The sequence below is a fragment of the Heloderma suspectum genome, chromosome 2 (genome assembly GCF_057233095.1).
Source record: "Heloderma suspectum isolate Gila_16-S chromosome 2, 16-S_ref, whole genome shotgun sequence".
Lineage (NCBI taxonomy): Eukaryota > Metazoa > Chordata > Lepidosauria > Squamata > Helodermatidae > Heloderma > Heloderma suspectum.
In genome coordinates, this window is record NC_139459.1 from 304,639,581 (window position 1) to 304,662,698 (window position 23,118).

Genomic DNA, 23,118 nt, shown 5'->3' on the forward strand with positions numbered 1-23,118 from the left:
CATATCAGAATCCTTGCCAAGATGCATGACCATACGCAGGGCTCAAGCATGCAGTAGGGGAGGAGGATACACGTTACCTGGGCCCAGAAATCCAAGACCCCCGCAGCCCAGGCTTCAGCTCCAGTAGCATGTGGAAAACAAATGAAGCTAAATTGTAGATCACGCTTGAGGATATTTATGGAAACTTATCTATGTAGCTATTATTCAGCTCTTGTGTGATTTGGTGGAGCCAATCAGAAGCAGAACGAGCAACAGTTTCTAGCCTAGGCCTTTCTCTAGAACAGAGGGAATGTTAACTTATGTAGTTAAATGAGGGCCTGTAGTTGGGATACAGAGACATTTCTGTTTCCCTATGTGTCATACCCTCTCAAGAACTACCAGTCCCAGAATTCCTCTTGCATAGCCAGGATGGACAGAGCATCATAATAATTGGGGGCAGTAATCCAGAAATAGTGGGAGCCAGTGCTGGTGCCAACCAGGAAGTTACAAAATAGTCAGCAAGGTTTGTGGGAAGAGGTTGGCTCTTTTTCAAATTGGATGTTGTGTCAAACAAAAAATAGCAACAACAGTGATTTGGGGCGTGGTAGAAATGCCACAGTGTGGGCCATGGTATAAATTCAGAAATGTAAAAAAATGTAATTTTAGAATTAAAACAGAAACTTTTCTTTCATGACCAATGAGAGCATATGGATGGGATGGGGTCATGGTATGCGTTTGGGGCAGGGGGATGTTACAAGTTTGTATTGCACCTCAAAGAATGATGCTTGGGCCCTGACAACATGACCACATACATTCAATCATGTAAATGCTTAAGACCAACTAGATATCTTTGGATTTAACAGACTTTTGAGTTCATACTTTATAAAGAGGGAAATCTTTAAGCCAGGTTAATAAATCTCAGTATCACGAACAGTCTCCCTCTCAAAGTGACTAACATTCTTCCTGTGGAGTTTTCTGATCACTATGTGTTAAGGTTAACTTTTTCATCTAAGCAGGTTTACTTGGGTTGGGAGCCAGGAGTATGAATATTAAATCACTTCTCTGCTCAAGACTGAATAGTTATGTGATTTCAGAAGATTAAAGGAAGCCAGAATAGACCAATAAATAAATAAAATCTTAGTGACATGTGTAAACTGGAGGTCCTTTAGTATACTTTGAACAGTTAGTTGACACGTGCTGGAGAACTGGCCTGGTGTGTTTGCATCAGTTCTCCAAAAATGGACTGATAACACAATTTATCAAGTGGCCTTTCTTTCTTTCTTTCTTTCTTTCTTTCTTTCTTTCTTTCTTTCTTTTGTGTTTTTGGGATATTGGTTCCTTGTTCATTTCCCACAGTGCTGCTGGAAACAGAAGACATTCCTATAGGTTCTGAAAGATTCTGACAGATCTCCCCAGAGGAGGCTATTCCATGATAGAGGGTCAGTTACAGTCATAAGGTACAAAGGGTACTTAAGATTTCATAAGTCAAAATCAGCTCCTTAATTGTGTTTGGGAGAATATAAGAAGTCAGTGTGGACTCCGGAGCACTGATGTGCTTCTTTCTATCAGAAGGCTAGCCAAAATGTTGTGCATCAGTTGAAGTCTAAAGTCTGGCACTCTATAACCACATTATAATAGTCTAAACTTGAGGTCGCAAAGGTATGTTAATATAGGATATGACCAGCAAAAATTAAGCACTTTTAAGTTTCATTTATTTTATTTGGGGAGTTAAGCAAGTGTTTAACTTTTTCCCATTGAAATAAAAGGTGTTTTAAATAAGGCTGGGTTGTGCCCATATTTTCAAATGATTAGAATCTGTGGGCAAAGTCCTTTTGGGGAATCTATAAAAAGGGACTATTTATCAGGTTTGCAGGCCTGGCTTGGATTAACTGGATGTTTTTCTCACTAGGGAAGGGCTCAGAGCTCAGTGATAGAACATATGCTTTATATGTCTCAGGGTCAATCCTTGATATTTCCAGTTTTAAAAACAGACCAAGAAAATAAAGACTACCCCCTGCGTGCCAGCATTTTTCTCTCTCAAGAGTAAAAACAAGACAAGTTTTTTTTATCAGTCGTCTAATTTCTATGAGACCATCTGGAAAGGGGGAAGATACTGATCCAGGGAAGAGCAGTTTGGTGATAGCACCTTTTCCAAAAGCTGTTCCAGCTATTAGACAGGGAGATGGAGAGGCTTTGAGTCCGTCTTGCTAAACATCCCATGGATAAAGGATGGGTTTACAGCTTGATTTTATAAATGCCCGAGTGAGTTGCTCTGCTTGTCAATATTTTCTGTACCCTTTGAAGAAAGCAGAGTGGAGGTGGAACTGCTCTCCTGCCATTCATTGTGCTTTTAGTGAGAGGAATTGCCGTGATGCTAGGAATTAGACTCCTATCACACCTTTCAATACAGATTATCCAGTTCCCACCAAAGCATTGTTGCCTCTTGACAGGGTTACCCCACAAGATGTTTGCCAAGCCAGTCCTATGTTACATCTAGGAAGCTTGCAGAAAACGATCTCTAACCTTGTGTTAAAAACCTGCTGAAAGAAAAATCAGCAGTCTGATTTTAAGCATGGTTTGGCTCAAGATGTTTTGCAATGCCTGTTGTGAACTTTTTTTTTTCCTGAGTGATGAGAACATGAGGATTATATGCTTCTTGATTACATGCAACCAAATTCCATCTGATGTTTATACAGCAAAGGAAAGGCCAGCTACTAGTCAGAGCAGCCCCAGAGGAGTAGACTGTCCTAAGACTATGGCTGTGTGTGTCTCTGTGTGTTTCTTTCCAATATATTTTCATAGTTTACAGTTTATACAGATGTATGCAGAGTTTGATTGTGAGATAGACTGTAAGACAGAAACGCTTTTTGATAAGGTTTTTCTCTCCCATGTGATTTCATAGAAGGGTGTGCACATGTTGGCTTTGCACCAAGGTGTAGCGTTGGCCTTTGGAAGATTCATTATTTCCAACCAACAGCATTTCTGGGACATTTTTTTTATATTCTTGTGTGTGTGAGAGAGAGACACCTGGTTATTATTACTGTGGTTTGATCAGGGGTGTCACCTACTTTGGTACTACCTGGTTGTATTGGCGTGGGGGAGGAGTCCTTTTTGCCTAAAGCTGGGACACGATAGGGGAAACCTTTATTTTTTCACTCTTTTTAGGAGTGGGCAGGTGATAACATTAAGTAGATAAGAATTGCCTTGCTGGTTCAGGTTGTCAAGATCGCTCTCTAGTTCCAGGAGGGGCTGACCAGATGTTTCTGGTCAGTGGCTCTGCTGGGGCTGGACTTTGGGGCGCATGTCTAGGGCCCTGCAGTGCAACTGGGGTGAGGAGCGTAATGATGGACAATGCAACGCTTTCAAAGTTCTGCCAGCTTGCACCAGACAGGATAGAGGGAGGCTTTTTTCCCCTTCTGCTGCTCAAGAGGTTTTCTTTTTCAACAAAACAAATCCCGTTGGCATCTGGGGGTAGGAGTGTGAATTAACTATGCTAGCTCCAGTAATTGTGCCTGCACCTGTGGACATTTCAGAGGAATGAAGAGGCTTTGGATCCAGCCTACAGTCAGGTCTCTTGTGGTGGCCAGTCTCCAACGCTAAATTGATTGATTGGATTGATTTGATTGATTGATTTGTACCCTGCCTTTCCATCAAAAATGGTACTCAAGGCGGCTAATGCCAGTTCATATTCAGATGCCTCGAAATCCCCCTTGGAGGACTTAGGGCATATTTCATTCACAGTGCCTCCCCAAACCTGCTGTTATGTTGTTGCTTTTTTGCCTATATTTATTGTCTTTTAACTTCATGGAAAATAGAGATTGACAGACAGACATGGGATATCTACACATTCTTTGCAAGCTTTCCTAGCAGTGGCCAATAACCTTCCACATCACTTGCTATTCCTGCCTCAACATACACATAGGTCTTTGTTAATATTAGGTTTGCCTCCACTCTCTGAGTGGTGAAAACACACATTGCTTGTATGCATTTCTTTTTCATTGCATTGTACTGCAGTGGGGCTGGCAAAACTCAAAACATAAACTAGTCAAGCTGGATTAAAACCAACCCCGTGGTAACCATTGCTGAGGTCTTCCACTCATGTTCTGCCAGCACAAGGCAATGCTGATATTATTTGTTATTAGAGCATACAATGAGTATGAATTGAAGCAATGGCCCTAAAAATGTTACAGTGATAAGATTTTTTAAAATTTCTTAAGTAAAATGTTCATGCTGATTCTGTGTGTTTAGCTGGGTAAAGGTCATATGTTTCATAAGTGACACACAAAAGAATGCTTCCTGTTTTAAAGTGTGTCACTTGTGAATATGGTTAAGGCAGGATAGAAAGTAGATTCTATTTTAAACTGAGCTGAATATCTCTCCCCCTCTTATGTGGGACCATTCGTCCCTCACAAAACAGGAAGGGGAGAGAATATTGGCAATTTCAGGGATGGACAGGCAAAAACAAAGAAATTTAAAGACAAGGTGGCCAATCTCTCCCCCCACACACACACTTTTTCTTAAATAAGAAAAAAAAGCTTTTCCCACTACTTGAAGCAGCAGCTTGGCTGCCTGCAGCAGTATGGCTACTTTCCCTTTGAAATTTAGGACAGAATACCCCATGGGAATGAATGGCATAGTGTAATTCCCAGGGGCATTCTTGTGGCGGGGGGGGGGGGAGAGTGATGTGGCTGTGGCATATTCAGTTGTAGGTTTTGCCTTGTGCTAGTGTAATCATCATCATGGCGATCACTCGTGACCGAGTAAGATTGTCTTCCAGGGGTAGAGTCTTAGCAGTGGGTCTGCAGGTGGCTGTGAAGGCCAGTTCTGGATCCACACAGCCTCCCACAGTGAGGACGTAGGTTTCCAGGTGGAAGGCGATCGCGGTGAGCGTTTTTAATGCTTAATCCTGCCCTGGTTTCTAGTGACATGGGCAAACCTTCAGCAAGGACAAGCAGGGCTCTTATCTACATTCACACATTATATGGGACCCTGAGGGAAGGGAGTGCTAATTATGCTGCTGGTTCTTGCCACTAATTAAGGCCTCATCAGACCCTTCATCTTCCATCTATGAAAATTAATAGAAGAAAATGTATTATTTCATAAGCTTCTAAAGATACCCCAAGGCACAATCTAGGAAAATCCTGGTCCTACAATGCCACATGAAAGGTATAATGAAACACTGCTGAGAATGCAGTCTTAAAAGTAGCTGTAGGGATCATCAAGAATCAGAGCTTGTACACAAATGCTATTTCGATCAGTATGGTTCATGTATGTAATTTTCTTCTCCAGTGTGCCTGTTGTTCAACATATGCTTGCAATAGTACTGGCTTCTTTCCTGTCTGAATTTGCACACTGTCTTTTCCTCCTCCTGGCTTGGCTTGTATAGAAATGTGTAGGTTCAGGCAAAACACCACATTCTGCACCCCTTCACAGTGTCTTTGTAGCACCCACTATAACAGAACTAAAATTGCACATGTAAAATACTTGTACTACTCCCTCCATGCTTTTACCTTCCTCCTGCGTCCTCATTCTTTCTTCCAAGTCAGCTTTCAAAGGCTTCCTTATCCCTTCCCTCCCCCTCTATTTTACTGGTTTGTTTCCCTGATTAGACATCTCCTGCCTCATCTCACCCCTTTGGATTCCTGTGTTGGTCGTACTCTCCGCCAGCGCACTGAAGAGCTCTCAGCTTCTAAAGCAACAATAAGGAAAGGACTTCTTTCCCAAGCCATAAAAATATAAATGTCATCATGGTGTATGGGGAGGTGGCAGTGGCACTCCACATACTAGGGTGGGAGGGAGGTGAAGCTGGCTGTGGAACTAATGCCATATGAAAATTGCAGTGCAAGCAATGGGCTATTTCCTTTGACTTCAGAATGCTTTGAAGGTTTGTGTACATAAAATGGGACAGTTTTTAAATGGCGGGATGCTGCTAACTTAGCTGTACCACTTACATGTAAATGCTTGTCGTAATCATGACTTCATTGTCTACTTCTAGGAGGGCATAGGGCTCTTGTGTAGAGGACTGAGGCCGCAATCCTATCTACTCATATATGGGACTAAGTCTCACTGAACTCAGTGAGACTTGCCTGAGCTGACAACATGCTTAGGATTTTGATGTGAATGTGCTGTTTCAACTAGTGTTGCAAGCTTTCTTTGCTTTGATTGGTAGATCAATCAACTAAACTAGGATGTGGACCCACCCACTGTAGAATATGGCCCTGCCCACTGCTGGCATGTGGTTCTCAGTGTGCCTGCCTGGAGCCAATTCAGCCCAGGCAAGACCTCTGAAAAACCTCCGGAAAAGGTTCTCCACTCCTGAACTAGAGGTTTAGTTAGAGGCTGTGAATTGAGGACACACTTGTTTATATTCTGAGGCTGTTTTGCTTCTGGTTAGTTACACTGTAATACAGAACAGAACAGAAAATATTAAAGATGGCATTTTCTTTCTTTTTCTTTTTTGTCTATCAAGCAAACCTTGAAATTTATTTTATTTTGAATAAAGTTTTTAAAAAGGCAACAGAAAGGCCATATATATATATATAACATGATTGCTAAAGAAACAAAGAAATTCACTAATTATAATTTTTAGTCTATCACTGATACGCTTGTGGAACATCTACAGTAGTACAGCCTAAGTAGGAACTCACTGTCTAATGAAACAATGAAAATACAAACTATACAGCAAATATAAGAAGTGTGCACAAGTGTTTAATTGGGTGCGTGCATGTATTAGTCAGAAAAAATATAGGTAACTGTACTTGGCTGGAATTGGATCAAAAGTTTTGAAGGGCTTCAACACAGGAAATAAATGGAAGCCATGGTGCCATAATATCTTTCTTAAAATTAAGATTCCTTGCTTGCTGCACTTGCTGAGTAAGTTTATACATAGCCATAGTCTCCCAAATATTATCAACCCGCTGCTGTTTAGTTGGTTGCTTTGAAGACTTCTAATTATGTGCTATACAAGACTTTACAGTTGTATAGAATTGCTTAAGGTCTTTATGCAGGAATTCAAGGATCATTAGGTTCAAAAAGAGGAAGGAACACAGCTTTTAGAGTTATCAGTGGTCTGAAGGTAGGGATGGGCGGATTCCCTACCTGTTCTTCCGCTTGGGAATCTGCCCGTGGGGGGAGGCGATCTGTTCCTCCCCTGGAAATCCTCCTTGGCCGGCTCCACTCCGCGGCAATTCTGCGGAGCCACTGGCCAGCTCCGAAGCACCAGCGATACGGCCGCCATGCTGTATCGCTGGCTGAGGGGGATTGACTGCGGATGCAAATGGCGTCCAGAACATCATTTGTGGCCGTAAAGGTCTTAGTTTAAGGTAAATGCAGCCATGCAATGCTGTAGTGAGTTGTGATGCTTGCTCCTAAACTGTCTTTTCATCCTGCAGACCACTAACTCCTGGACTCTGCTCTATGGAGTCGTTTTTTTCAGAATAGGCATTCGTAGAGTGAAGCATCCCGCTCACAACCTGAAGCTTTAAAAAAATTAATTTCCATGGCATTATTTTTTTTCACCCATGTTGCTTCTATCTGACATTTTTCTGCTATTAATTCTGCCACAAATGGATTCATGGGGGACCCCAGTGTAAGTCAGGAGGTGGCCAGATATTACAGGAAGCCAGAACTCCTGCGATATAAAGTAGAAACAGCAAAGCAGTAGGAATTACAGTATGCCAGGATACTTGGTGTCCTTCTATACCCAATTGTGAAAGTGAGGTTGGTGGGTCAAAAAAGCTTCAGAAAGCAGAGTCCAGAGGTTGGTTCACTGCAGGTTTGAAATACATTTTAGGAGAAAACATCCCAGTGCCCTAACAGGATCTTACTGTTAAAGTACATCTACTTTAAGTGGCCCTTAGAAATGTACTCTCCTCACAATTGTAAAGATAGTTATCTGGTGAAGATCTTGTACCCATATCGAGCTGACATGGCATCTTGAGAGGCAATTGGTATTTTATGTTTACAGTCCCTTAGAATACAGATACAGAATTTGAATATGTATCTGCTATTTTCTGTTGTCTGCTTCTGACATTGCACTCAGTATTGTGTATTCCCCATGGAAGCTTATCAACGTTATGCTTGCAACCTCATAACTTTGCAAATGTTAAACTTTCCCCATATTCATTAACACTGCTCTCCACTAGATGGCATCATGTCCTCCACTTTCCAAAATATCCCATGAAGCTTCGGGACTTTGGATGATTTTTATAGCGCTGATTCCAAAGAAACCTTTGATGTCTGGAACAGTGCCAAATCACATGAATCTGTTGTTGGGTTAATGTGAGGATGAATAATCATTAATATCCAGTATCGCAGACCCATAGAACACAATTTCCAGTGTTGTGAAATCCATTTAATAATGGAAGAATTGAAAGAAACAAAAGTGTCCCTAATTAATTCATAATATAGAGTCTGGAGCTCTAAGGCATTGTTGTCATTATTATTGTTTATAGAGTATCTGAGTTATAATAGGCATTTTGGAAAAAAAAGAAGAAGAAGAAGAAGTGAAAATGAAAATCTGCTGTCTAGGCAGTCCACAATCTTAACAGACAATTTAATTATGACTTTTCAAGTACCACTTTGTGGCTGAGATGCAAAATAGTGCTTCAGTCTAGCTCTTTCTAGCCAGGTATTCCTAGAGTGAAGCATCCTGATACTCATAACCTACTCTGGTTTGCTGAGGCTTTAAAAAATAGCCAATAAAAACTCAGGCACCCTTTGCCTAACTTGGGATCAGTTGATCAGCTTCTGGCTTTATTTTCTTGCCAGAGATGTTGGTAGTAAAGTGGTTATGGGAACTAATATTGACTGAACTGATCTGAGTATCGCATCTGTGCCGATGCTTGCACTGTGTTTTATAGTAAAAATTGGTTTCGGTTTAGTTTGACTGACTTAAACCAGTTTGATCAGGGACAAGGGTATTTTCCTTCTAGAGTTTGGTATATTGTAGGAATGGAGTTACTTTTTCCTGTTATCAAGGATAATGTTTAACCCCAAAGTAATGAGAGTAAACAATGCTCACCCCAGAAAGGAGAGATGGAACAGATGGTATCATGTTGCAGAACAACCTGCCACTGAAACATAAACAGATAGCAATGACATATGGATATAGGGGATAAACCCCAAACATGCTGTAAAGCCCAATTGTACCCCAAACAGACTCATCTCTTAATAGAAGCATGAAGACTTTGTCTTGTTCTTATGCTCTGGTAAAATCAAGGGATCTTACTGGAGCCCTTCAAGGTGATCAGCTGATCTCAAAGTTGTGTTCTCCCTCTAAACAGAGGCATGCTGTGCTCCAAGTTCTCAGTATTTCTTTAAAAATATAAGGAGAAACTTTCAGAACAAAAGGCAGATATTGATTGGTGCAGCAGCAATATCTGCATTGGACTCCTGACTGCTTAATGAGATAGCTCCAGCAGAAAGAGTTTCCCTTATTCAGTTGAAAGACGAGGATGTAACTCTGAAGCCTAATTACCTGAATGGCTACTATCTTATTCTGCCTGTGTGCTCATGGGAGCAACCACTCATGCAACGGGGCTTTCACACTTCTAAAACTATCCCCAAATGAACTCGTTTCCAAAATGGGGTAGGTGGGCAGACCTCACAGAAGGGAGCTCCACTGGCCTGGCCTGTCTGGAAACAAGAGTTTCTGTTTGTTTCTGGGGTTCTTTTTAGAAGCATAAAAGCCCTGCTGAGCAAGTGGTCACTGCCACGAGTGGCCCCATTGGTACTGCTGGAAAGCCAACTAGATCTTTTTTTTCTTGGTAAGATATATCCAGTTTCTCACCTTGAACTGTTCAGTCTCTTTGGCTAAACAACTAAGATAAACTTGGTGCTAGGGTGATGCATTTATGTTTGCATGATGATAATCTCAACCACATAACTATGATTAGGGGGCAGGGGGTTGGACTCGATGGTCTTATAGGCCCCTACTATTCTATGATTCTATGATTCCATTAAGCCCAACCCTGTGAGCACCATGATAGAGAGAAGAGAAAAACCGGGAATTATAACCTGTGCATGCATTCTATGTATTTCCTCTATAGCCAGATAAAGTGAATGATTCGTAGAGTTGTTGGCTATTGTGGAAGTCTTCAGATGTAAAACCAACCATGTTTTCATGGTGGCACCCTGCTCAATACAGAAGGCACTAACATGCAAAGTCGATGTGTGGCTGATGAATTATTTGTATTTTGAGATGAACAAGTTGCCACCTCTTTTCCCATTAAAAAGGTGGAGACCCAGTGACACTAACTGGGGAGTTAAAAACCCCCCAACTGATACCACTGAAGTGATAGCAGCAGTCATTCATCACAGTCTCTGCCCTACCTTCTTTGCAGCTAATTACCTATGTTTGAAATGTTAAGGTAGGTGAAATTGAGCATATGGGCCTTAGAGGCTGTTTAGTTAATGCTTCACTGGTGATACTGGGAGAAGACCTTGGGGTTATTTGCTCACTCATCTCACCTCAATAGAAAGTAACTAGTGAATTGGGGAGGTTATCTGTGGCTCAGTCATTATTTTCTGCCTTCAGTGAGGGGAGTAGAGAAGGGGCTACACAAGCTCGAACCCTATTCCTAGTCTCATTCCAGGTAGAATCCTAGGGACAATGTATCATCTGAACAAATCCTTTTTTGTTCAAAGTAACAAATTATATGCAAAACATCCGTCACTGATAGTCTGTCATGTGTTTTGTTGTTGTTCAGTCGTTCAGTCGTGTCCGACTCTTCGTGACCCCATGGACCATAGCACGCCAGGCCTTCCTGTCCTGCGCTCTCTCCCGGAGCGTGCTCAAGTTCATATTCATCTGTCATGTGTTACTCCAGGATAATATAGCAAGTATCTCTTCTCCATAGTTTGTATGTTATAGGTTGTTGTTCAGTCGTTCAGTCGTGTCCGACTCTTCGTGACCCCATGGACCATAGCATGCCAGGCCTTCCTGTCCTGCGCTCTCTCCCGGAGCGTGCTCAAGTTCATATTCATTGCATCGGTGATGCTATCTAGCCATCTCATCCTCTGCCGTCCCCTTCTCCTTTTGCCTTCAGTCTTTCCCAGCATCAGGGTCTTTTCCAGGGAGTTTTCTCTTCGCATTAGGTGGCCAAAATATTGGAGCTTCAGCTTCATTATCTGTCCTTCCACTGAGCAGTCAGGGTTGATTTCCTTTAGGATGGACTGATTTGACCTCCTTGCAGTCCAGGGGACGACTCGTAAGAGTCTTCTCCAGCACCACAGTTCAAAAGCATCGATTCTTCGGCGCTCAGCCTTCCTTATAGTCCAGCTCTCACAGCCATACATTACTACTGGGAAAACCATAGCTTTGATTAGACGGACCTTTGTCGGCAAGGTGATGTCTCTGCTTCTTACTATGCTGTCTAGGTTGGCCATAGCTTTCCTCCCAAGGAGCAAGCGTCTTTTAATTTCATGGCTACAGTCACCGTCTGCGGTGATCTTGGAGCCCAAGAAAGTAAAATCTGTCACTGCTTCCATTTCTTCCCCTTCTAGATGCCAGGAAGTGATGGGGCCAGATGCCATGATCTTAGTTTTTTTAATGTTGAGTTTCAAACCAGCTTTTGCACTCTCCTCTTTCACCCTCAACAAGAGGCTCTTTAGATCCTCTTTGCTTTCTGCCATTAGGGTGGTATCGTCTGCATATCGGAGGTTGTTGATAATTCTCCCAGCAATCTTAATTCCGACCTCTGATTCATCCAACCCGCCATTTCTCATGATGTACTCTGCATATAAGTTAAATAAGCAGGGTGACAATATGCAGCCTTGTCGTACTCCTTTCCCAATTTGGAACCAATCGGTTGTTCCATGTCTGGTTCTTACTGTTGCTTCTTGACCCTCGTACAGGTTTCTCAGGAGACAGGTAAGGTGGTCTGGTACTCCCATCACTTTAAGAATTTGCCACAGTTTGTTGTGATCCACACAATCAAAGGCTTTAGCGTAGTCAATGAAGCAGAAATAGACGTTTTTCTGGAATTCTCTTGCTTTCTCCATGATGCAGCGAATGTTGGCGATTTGATCTCTAGTTCCTCTGCCTCTTCTAAACCCAGCTTGTACTTCCGGTAGTTCTCGGTTTGCATACTGCTGAAGCCTAGCTTGTAGGATTTTGAGCATCACCTTGCTGGCATGTGAAATGAGCACAATTGTGCGGTAGTTTGAACACTCTTTGGCGTTGCCCTTCTTTGGAATTGGAATGTAAACTGACCTTTTCCAGTCTTGTGGCCACTGTTGAGTGTTCCAGATTTGTTGGCATATTGAATGCAGCACTTTAACAGCATCATCTTTTAGGATTTTAAATAGCTCGGCTGGAATACTGTCATCTCCGCTAGCTTTGTTGTTACTAATGCTTCCTAAGGCCCACTTGACTTCACTCTCGAGGATGTCCGGCTCAAGTTCAGTGAGCGCACTATCATGGCTATCAGGGACATTCAGATCTTTCCTGTATAGTTCTTCTGTGTATTCTTGCCACCTCTTCTTAATCTCATCTGCTTCTGTTAGGTCCCTGCCTTCTTTGTCCTTTATCATGCCCGTCTTTGCACAAAACGTTCCCTTGAGATCTCCAATTTTCTTGAAGAGATCTCTAGTCTTTCCCATTCTGTTGTTTTCCTCGATTTCTTTGCATTGTTCATTTAAGAAGGCCTTCTTGTCTCTCCTTGCTATTCTCTGGAACTCTGCATTCAGTTGGGTATATCTTCCCCTTTCTCCCTTGCTTTTCGCTTCCCTTCTTTCGTGAGCTACTTGTAAAGCCTCATCAGACAGCCACTTTGCTTTCTTGCATTTCTTTTTCTTTGGGATGGATTTCGTTGCTGCCTCCTGAACAATGTTACGGACCTCCGTCCATAGTTCCTCAGGCACTCTGTCTATCAGGTCTAATCCCTGAAATCTATTCCTCACCTCCACTGTATATTCATCAGGGATATGATTGAGGTCATACCTGAACGGTTTAGTGGTTTTCCCGACGTTCTTCAATTTAAGCCGAAATTTTGCAAGAAGCAGCTCATGATCTGAGCCACAGTCAGCTCCAGGTCTTGTTTTTACTGACTGTATGGAGCTTCTCCATCTTTGGCTGCAAAGGACATAATCAATCTGATTTCGATATTGACCATCTGGTGACGTCCATGTGTAGAGTCGCCTCTTGTGCTGTTGGAAAAGAGTGTTTGCTATGATCAGCATGTTCTCTTGGCAAAACTCTATTAGCTTTTGTCCTGCTTCATTTTGTACACCAAGGCCATGCCTGCCTGTTATCCCGGTGATTTCTTGACTTCCTACTTTAGCATTCCAATCCCCTATGATGAAGAGGACATCTTTTTTTGGTGTTAGTTCTAGAAGGTGTTGTAGGTCTTCATAGAACCGATCAACCTCAGCTTCTTCAGCCTCAGTGGTTGGGGCATAGACTTGAATTACTGTGATGTTGAATGTTTTGCCTTGGATTCGTACTGAGATCATTCTATCATTTTTGAGATTGTACCCCAGTACTGCTTTTCCCACCCTTTTGTTGACTATGAGTGCTACTCCATTTCTTCTAAGGGATTCTTGCCCACAATAGTAGATATGATGGTCACCTGAATTAAATTCGCCCATGCCTGTCCATCTGAGTTCGCTGATTCCCAAGATGTCGATGTTCAATCTTGCCATCTCATGTTTGACCACCTCCAGCTTACCTTGATTCATTGATCTGACATTCCAGGTTCCTAAGCAATATTGTTCTTTACAGCATCGGATTTTCTTTTCACCACCAGACACATCCACAGCTGAGTGTCCTTTCGGCTTTGGCCCAGCCGCTTCACTCTTTCTGGCGCTACTTGGAAATACCCTCTGCTCTTCCCCAGTAGTATATTGGACACCTTCCGACCTGAGGGGCGTCATCTCTTTTAGCCTTGTGATACGTTCCATGGGGTTTTCTTGGCAAGGATACTGGAGTGGGTTGCCATTTCCTTCTCCAGTGGACCACATTTTGTCAGAGCCCTCTGCCATGACCTGTCCGTCTTGGGTGGCCCTGCACGGCATAGCTTATGGCTTCACTGAGTTACGCAAGCCCCTTCGCCACAACAAGGCAGTGATCCATGAAGGGGTGTTATAGGTTAGGTACTAATTATTTTTGGCATTAAAAAGACTTTGTAGTTTTCACATGATGAGGAAAAGAAAGAGCATTTATATAGCATTTATATATAATATAGCACTTCTTCATTGTCCAGGACACCACTGACTTAAGCTTAACTTTAAACTTTGCCTCTATTGTCCTAGTAAAGTGCCTGACTCTGACAATATGTTTCCTTTTGATTTTCTCATGATGGCATGAGGCTTGTCTGATGGCTGCTCCAAGCCATCATACTAGTTTGATGCTTGCCAAGCTAACAATTAAGGGACTATGCACTGGATTTCACTTTGGGAGGAAATGGTAGGGCCTTGGGTACCTTCGGATGGAAAAGAGTGGTATAAATTAACAAAACTAAATAAAATAAAATATATCCGAGACACAGGCACAGCCTTTCCTAATTACTGTACTTCTCTTTCCCCAAAGCTAGTTATTTCAGTCTTTCATGTTTCACACATTTTGTCTGCTAAATCAACAATGATATGTTTTAATTCATAATTGTGCCACTTCGGTTGATGGTAAGAACACAGGAAGCTGCTTTATACTTGGTCAGACTCTTTGGTCATCTTTCCCAGTGTTTTCTATTCTGACTGACAGATGCTCTGCAGGGTCTTTCCCATCACATGATACCTGAGCTCTTTTTTAACTAGAGGTGCCAGGGACTGAACCTGGTATTAGGGATGTATGAGAAATTGGTTTCAGTTCATTTTTGATCAGGATTTACACAGTTTTCACCGTCTGGACTGAACACAGACTTGGACACAATCTGAGCTCGAAGTCTGAACATTTCCAGGCTTGCAAAGTGATTCATTCCCCCCCCCCCCCCAAATGTATTCAATAGCATGCATACATTTGAAAAAGATGTACTTTTGAAAAATGCACATGGAAAATGCATCCTTTGGAAAAAATATGCACAAATACACTTTAAACAATAGGAGCAGAATTCGTACAGTTCAGAAATGCACACAATTGATGCATACATTTGGAAAAATACGCACAAAAATACACAGAGATTTTCATGTGAAAAGGAAAAAAACAAAGCTCTCAATCTGATACAGACTCAAGCTTCAAGATGGAATTTGGAGAACTTTGCCAGAGTCGGGTTTTGCTGATTCTAACATCTGCCTGAGCCCTTCTGCATGCAAAGCATGTACTCTACTACTGAGCTATGGTCCCTTTCTGTATATTTTTCTCTGGTGATGACCACATCTGTTCCTAGGTATAGGAATTACCTAAGGAGTCTCTTAATACACCTATTTGCATGTACTGCCAAAATGGCCTTTTGTTTTGAAGTGAAAATATGAATGAAACATGAAGATGACTTCTAGCATATTAATAGTGTATGTGTTTTGGCTATTAAAAGCTGCCACAAGTAGTTAATGGTACACAAAACTCTAGAGTAGAATCTTCTTGGATCACTGAGGTCCCAGAAGTGGATCTGGAAAGACAGTTGTGCTGCTGCTTTCTGTTGGTGCCAGCAGAGCATTATGGACTTCTTTTTCTAAGCCGACAGCTTTGACTCACACAACCAAATTGGTGACATCAGCAAGTGTGATGTTCATGTCTAAGCTAGGTTGTGTTTATAATGAAGTGCTGTGCTATCACAGTGTTTTTTAAAAATCTAGCCGTGATAGGCTACGTAAATCTTTACATAGCCTATCACATTTTTTTGTTTTTGTTTTAACTAGAAATGGTGGCGGTGGCAGCCGGTCAGAAGACCGGCAGCCACTGCCGCCGAACCGCAGCCGCCGCCAGCAAGATCCGCCCAAGGTAAGTCCCGTCCCGGGGTGGGGTGGGGAGGGCAGACCGTTCTGCCACTGATTTCGGGGGGCCAAATGCACTGACATTCGGCCTCCCCGAGATTCATGGCGAAATTCTCTGACATCCCTAGATCTGAGCTGGCTTTCTAGCTGAGAACCTTTTACCTGTTCCTTCACCTGAACAGCCTCCCCCATCCCCCCAGCTCTTTTCTCCTGTTCATTGTCTGCTAAGATTCAGAATCATTGCTTGAATAGGTGATGGTTGAAAACACAACACATTTAGAGCAAAAGGCTACAATTTTGTATTCTGCTTTTATACCAGTGTAATTGGGCTCTTATGTACTAAAGGCTGGGGGATATTTTTTTCTGGGGTGTCTTCGTGTCTGATGTTTCTGGCTTAGCATAAAAATCTGCAGCCATCACCATCATGAAGAAGGCCGCTGCTGCTTTAAAAACAAAAGCAAAAAAGGAGACCTAAGTAGCCAGTTGGGTTTTCCCATACAATTTCCAAGGCAAAGAGCTCTGAATCCACTGTCCCCAGTCTGAACAAAGCTGAGGCAAATGGAAATGAACAGCTGAAGCCCATAAGGAGAGGGCTTTGCCAAAACCTCTGTTGCTCTTCACATTGGGGAGAAGGGGTTACTTTATTTTTCTCACCTCACACAAGAATAAATAAAGCAAATGATGCTGCTCCTTCAAACATTGCACAATTCAAAATATGACCCTTGTTAGTAGATTATTATGGCCCTGAGTAGGGCCATAATAATTGGGAAAAGGATTTTCAAGGATAAAAACTTGCAGAAGTGAGAAATGCACAAATAAGATATTGGAGGAGGAACCTGTCTGTATCTAAACACATGGAAAAATACACAGATTGAAACTTGTAACCAGAGAAAAGGGAGGGGCATAGCACACACATTGGCAGCATGTGTGGGTAGAAAAGGAAGTAAAAGATGAGGTTTGCAATATGTTGCCGCATAACCAGATGAAAGACATTACAGTCCCAAAATGCAAATCTGACCCAAACATTTGGTAACTCTATAATTTTCCTATGAATGACTACGTGTTAAGACTCAAATACTTCTTGCAGTCAAAGACTCTTGCTTTGCCTTCTGTTCATGAAAATCGCCTTTCATAAATCCAAAAATAAAGCTCCCAAAGTCTGTGATTCAACCCACGTGCAAGTGGCTGGGGAGGAAAGGATCCCAATGCTGCGAAGTCAGATGGAGAGATCACAGGGGGTACACATTTGACCACATGGAATGCGTTATGGGGCCTAATGTGGGAAGAGGAGAAGGCGTTTGGCACAGGGATTAAGGAATGTATTACGCTGTGACGTTTGTAATGCTGTTTATGCAGGCATTGGTGGTGGTGCCTCAGTGCCAAGGGTGCTGTCATTGTTGAGTCAGTAGTGACCTCAGTTGATCCAGCATGGTGCTAAGGGCATGGCACTGCGGGGAATGACGTGGATGACCCAGTAGGGGACATCCATCTTTGGCATTTCTCCCAGCTCCTTACTGTGGTCCTAAGGGATGTTGTTTTCCTAATGTCATATTGTGGCTTAGATTATAAAGACTGATGCTGAACATTTGGCTGAAAATCCTCTGGTGCTTCTGGCAAGAGCCGAGACCTCAGTGCTTATGGCTGTATTCAGATACTTGTAAATCCTCACTCCCACCCAGTAAAACCTCCTCTCCACAGGCTCTGTTGGGCAATACAAGCTTGTTCGCTTCTTATACTTGCCTAGTGTTCCCAGGTATTGTCAAGCAGTTGCTGCCTTCTGCTCGTTTATGAACCATTACACTGAACTTAACCATATCATTGTGTAGTACAAATGATACTTTGGGATCCTGTGTCTCCAAGAAAGAAAAGGAAAGAAAAACAGTCTTCTATAGCTGCATGATATGATTCTGGAAATATTTATGCTGCTTTGTGCTCTTTTTCTTGCAGCTGCCTGTCCTGTGTAAATGGGTCTTTCCCTTGCCACTGGTGTAAATATCGTCACATTTGTACTCACAATGCGGCTGACTGTTCCTTCCTGGAAGGACGTGTCAACATGTCTGAGGTAAGCTACCAAATCCGCCTTTGTCACCCAGTTTTGTGGATCCTCTCTTTTCTCCTCCCATCCCTTCATAACTCATCCGCATGATGTTATACTCAACACATCCTGTACCATTTTAGAAGCATTAGATCCAGTGGTCAGGAACCAATGGTACCACCCTGCTCAGCACTGGGTAATCTGTATCTAGAGTTGTGTTCTGGGCATCACTGTCCAAAACCATGAAAGGGTTCGAAAGAAAGCCACAAGGATGAGAGAGAATCTAGAAGGCAGGTCATATTAGGAACAGCTGAAGGGCCTATGGTTAGCTGAGGAACAACTGTCAGAAGAGGGGTGGGGGCAGGGAGGATGCTGACAGGCTTGTTCTCACTTCAGGAAGAAAACAAACAATTGTTCATCCAGATCACTGATAGGATAAAAAAAATGGCTTCAAAGTAGAGGAAGGAAAGGTTTGGTTCATCTTTGAAATCCTGTACAAATGCCTTGTTCATCACCCTGATCCTAAGACCATTTATGGAAGCAAACCCTATTGCATTCTGTGGAATTTACTACCAAGTAAGTGTGCTTTTGGGGTAGCATCCCAAAGCTTTCCGAAATCTGACACAGAGACTCAGGTAGGCATGGCGCTTTCTAGCTTAGTGTCGAGCTTGTTGTTCCTTTCTGTGGTGTGATGCTCTGGCTAACTGTGAAGAGAAACCTTTCAGTACCAAGAGGATTTTGCTTCCTTTTCCTTTTGTGTCTTCCTCTTTCCTTGGTACACAGCTACTGTGCAAGCCATTAAGAGAGGAGCCTGCAGGCCAAAACGTTCATTTCAAATAGGTCACTGTTGCACTCAGTAGGGTCCTTCCTTCCTCTCCCTGTCTCATCTTTATCAGCCTGACACTTCAGCCCTCAGGCACATCATTAACCCTTTTTCTGCTGCATTGTCTGAGAGTGTTCTTCTTCCAACAAATCTGAGTTGTAATTGTGGACAAATTGTTCAGTTGGCTTCTAACCTGGCTTTCTGGTGAGACCTGTGGAAAATTAATCAACATACATTGTATAACATCGAATGTTCTAAGGATGACTGTGGTATATGGGCTGAAGAGACCACTCCTTTCTAAAAAGGATGATACATTTCATTAAATGCATACTTTTCTATCCAACTCTGGTTAACCTAAGTGATGGGGAGTTTGAATTGTTGAGGGGGATCAGTAATTCTAAATGGCAGACCACCTGCTCTGCAGAAATGAGCCAGCTTGAAGCCATTTCTGCTTGCAAACTATAATCTCCAATCATTTTAATCATTTGTCACTTGACTGCCAGTTCTCTGAAAGACATAGGCAGAGCTTGGCTTTTAGATTGCAGGGGGACAAGGAGTGTTAAAGTAATGTAGTACACTGGATAATGAACTTGGGATAACAGAACAATCACTTGTGTGGCTCTATATTGTAATGGGTTTCATCCATAGTGTAATGTGATAAAGGAACCATATTTTTCCTTCTCTCACATTTGCCTTGAAGGCTCAAACATTTGGGTATTTCTGGTATAGTAGCAATTCTAGTTATTCCATAATGGCTAGGTGCCTGTCTTGCTCCTATGAGCTTTCTGAGAAGCAAAAGTTCCACCTCTAACATGAGTTGTCAGTTCTGTGCATTATGATATCTCATGTTACTTTGAAAGAAAATAGCTCTCTAAGAATAAGGCTTAATTTGAAATGAGGCTTAGCTTTGGAACTTCTGTTCAATTCCGGTGTATAGCCCTAGAAAGATTGAAGTTGTGATTAAAAAGAAAAAGACTGGATTCTAACGTATACAAGGGCTTGTTCACACATAACAGTGGCAGATAGTGGGTTAATTAACCCACAGTTTGCCAGATCACGTGGTGTGCGTGAGCAGCTTCCATTTTGCATAATCAACCTCTGCTTGGCCTGATTGGAGGTTGTTGCATGGGGTGCGAACCTATGGGTTATTCATGGGTTAAACAACCCAAAATTAACCTAATAACTGTTCATACTTCAACTTTGTGTTTAACCCACAAATAATCCATTGGGTCCAGATCCACATGTGAAGAGAAGACTGAGAGGAGATATGATAGCGCTCTTCAAGTCCTTGAAAGGTTGTCACAGAGAGGAAGGCCAGGATCTCTTATCGACCATCCCAGAGTACAGGACACGGAATAATGGGCTCAAGTTACAGGAAGCCAGATTCCAGCTGAACATCAGGAAAAACTTCCTGACTTTTAGAGCAATACGACAATGGTACCAATTCCCTAGGGAGGTAGTGGGCTCTCCCACACTGGAGGCATTCAAGACGAGGCTGGACAGCCATCTGTCAGGGATGCTCTGACTTGGATTCCCAGGGGGTTGGACTCGATGGCTTTGTAGGCCCCTTCCAACCTTACTATTCTATGATTCTATGATGTCATGCAATAACCCACAATCAGGCCAATTGCAAGTTGATTATGCAAAGTGGCAGCAGCTCATGCTCAGGACGTGACCTGGTAAATCATAGGTTAATTAACCTATGATTTAATTAACCTAAGATTTGCTGCCCTCACATGCGAACCACAATCAATGTCTTTCTCTCACCATTCATTATTCATAACCATCCTCCCACATTTAGGATTAAGGTGAAACTTCTGAGGCAGACTTGAACCCTGGTTCGTAATCATTTCATTGGCCAAGTTCACAGATAATGCTCTCCCGCAACTGCTTATGAGCAGGGATGGACGGACTCTCCCGCCAAGTATGAACATTTGCTGAGTTGCTGCTGCTGCCTGTCCCCATTCACCAGGCCACATGAGCCCTGGAGGGCTTAGTGCGCAGTCCAGGAGCGCCCCGCAGCTGCCCGCTCCTCATTGTGAGCCACCATTGTTATGCAAGATGCGGGCTCCATAATTTCCATATATTTAATGTGGCACACAATGGTGGCCATACAGGGCAATTTCCACAACATTAGAGGTGTAAAGGGACCCGGCTGCTGGGCACTTCCAGACCAGGCTGGGGGGCCGGGCGCAGTGGAGTCCACCAGACTCCCGGACCGAGATGGACATTTGCAACATCCCTACTTGTGAGATGTTTTAGTAAGGCAAAAAAGTAAGGCATCTATCAGTTCGGTGAAGCTGTGGAGGACTCTAAATCCCATTGAATGTGTGTAGTGAGCTTTGGAAGTTGAAAGGTGATCTGCTAGAGAGCTGTGATCAAGATATCAGTGTTTAATTTGTAATAATATTGCTACTGGAATAAAGTCTGCTTAGAAGGTATGCTCTGTTTCCCTCTGATTCCAGATACTGTATGTGGGCACTGATGTTAGTAAGTTATTTGCAGTTAATTTAGATTAGTTAGATTATTTTAGAATAGCTATGCCTGCCTCCTCCACTGTGGTGCCCTACCAGTTGGCTGGGGATGATGGGAGTTGTAGTCTGACACATCTGGAGGTAACCACATTGGGGTTATACTGTTACACTTGATTGTGTGCTTTTCTTTAAAAATGGGGGTTAGAGCTGAAAGAGTGGACAGATGAGATCTATTCATGCGTGGCATTGTCTGCCTGGAGACAGTAGTTAAAGCGACCTGTGAATTGTTCCACCTAGAAGTTAGGGTGTGGTTAAGGTGTGACTCCCTCTAAAAAGTGCAAAGAAGGAAATATGTGCGAATAGAGGATGCCATTACTGTCTGATAAAAGCTTGATGTCAACATCTGAAGATGCAGTGAGATAACATTTGTGAAGCAAGCATAAACTAAGCAATATATGGTATTGTCAAACAGTGGGTGGGGGTGGGGGGCTTGCTGGTTTGTTTATGAAGAAAGCCACCCAAGAGTCTTGATGAACTAGGGGTAAATTAAGAACACATCCCCATAACTACTTGTTTGTTGATTAACAACTAACTATATTGGAAACAATATGTGAAAAATACTGAAATGAAGATCTAACTTGTATTGTAAAAGCAAGTGTGTCCCTGTTGAGCTCAGATGACTGTAAAATCCCTCTCTCCCTCCTCAGCAAGCACTTGGCCAGACCATAAACAGTGGTCCGATATGTTAAGAGGCATTTTGGGATTCAGTCTTGTCAGCAGGATGCAAATGAACTTGTGCTGTTTTTAAAGGACTCTGTGGGTCATAAAGGTCCCTGTAGCTCTATTCTCACGAAAGCTCATGCCATAATACAGCTCCTGCTCTTTTAAGGTGCCAGAGGACTTTGCTGCCATTTTCTTTTTGCTGCAACAAACTAACAAGGCTGCTCTGGAATGTATGGGTCAGAAAATACATTCATATCAGATGGAAGCAATTGGCCCTCAGTGTGTGTCCTCTACACACTTTATAAACTGATGGGGTGTGAAAGTTTGTAAATAATTGATCTTTATACCAGATTCACTGATCCCACTGGGCACTCTCTCCCACACCATCTTTTTTCTTTTCTGACTCTTGTTTATGGTATGTAAGAGATGCCCAATAGGCCTTCTTTGGGGTTTACCTGTTTGTTTGTTTTTTAACTGGGTGATGCACCTGTCAATGCAAACCTAGGAAACACCTCTCCGCAGTAAGTGTAATATCATATCTAGCATATCAGGGCCAAAAGACCAGAGTCAGATGGGAAAAGCTTGAACGCTAGCAACTTGGTACATTTTAGTGGTTGCCGGAAATTACCTTTTTGTCTTCTTCTCTCTGAGTTTATTCAATTTTATGTGGTTCAGAGTAGTGTCCCCTCCCTTCCCTCATTTGTAAGCATTTCCCAGTTGTCCTGCTGTATTTGAAAGAGATAGTTGGAAGAAAGAGGTTTGGGTCCATAGTAGCCTGTTTTATCTACCCATCTTTTCATCCGTACTCCTCTCATTTGCCTGTCCTCTCAGAAGTTAGTTTGAGTCAGGTGACAGTTCTAATTGGTGCCCAGTCACAGAATTTTCTTGGAGTGCCAGCTCTTGGCTGTGAAACATGTCAAGAATCATAAGAAAAGAGCATCTCTGAACATATGCAGAATTCCATTCCCTCACTGCTTCATGACCATTACGAATCTGGGATTAGGCTCAAGTCCATGGACATGTTTTTTCAGAAATAACTTGCTCCGTCTCTCCTCTTGCCCTGGCATTTTTCAGTCCTTTTCCTTCAAGGGCGATGTCTCGTCTAATCTCCTACATGCCTTTTAATCTCATTTTAAGCCTTATCAGCCATTCTGCATTCTTTGGCACATATCCCCTTTCTGCTTGGCCCAGTTCAGTTTCCTCTGGCGTTGAGTGAG

At 42.6% G+C, this 23,118-nt stretch overlaps 1 protein-coding gene across 2 annotated transcripts in view; it reads left to right on the forward strand.

Annotated features, from left to right (window-relative positions):
* PLXNA1 (plexin A1) overlaps positions 1 to 23,118 on the forward strand; it is a 395,495-nt gene that overhangs the window by 249,047 nt on the left and 123,330 nt on the right. For both annotated transcript variants that reach the window (XM_084840187.1, XM_084840188.1), the window contains exon 9: positions 17,794 to 17,908. In XM_084840187.1, coding sequence (XP_084696313.1) covers positions 17,794 to 17,908 — 115 coding nt within the window. The remainder of the gene's footprint in view (positions 1 to 17,793; positions 17,909 to 23,118) is intronic.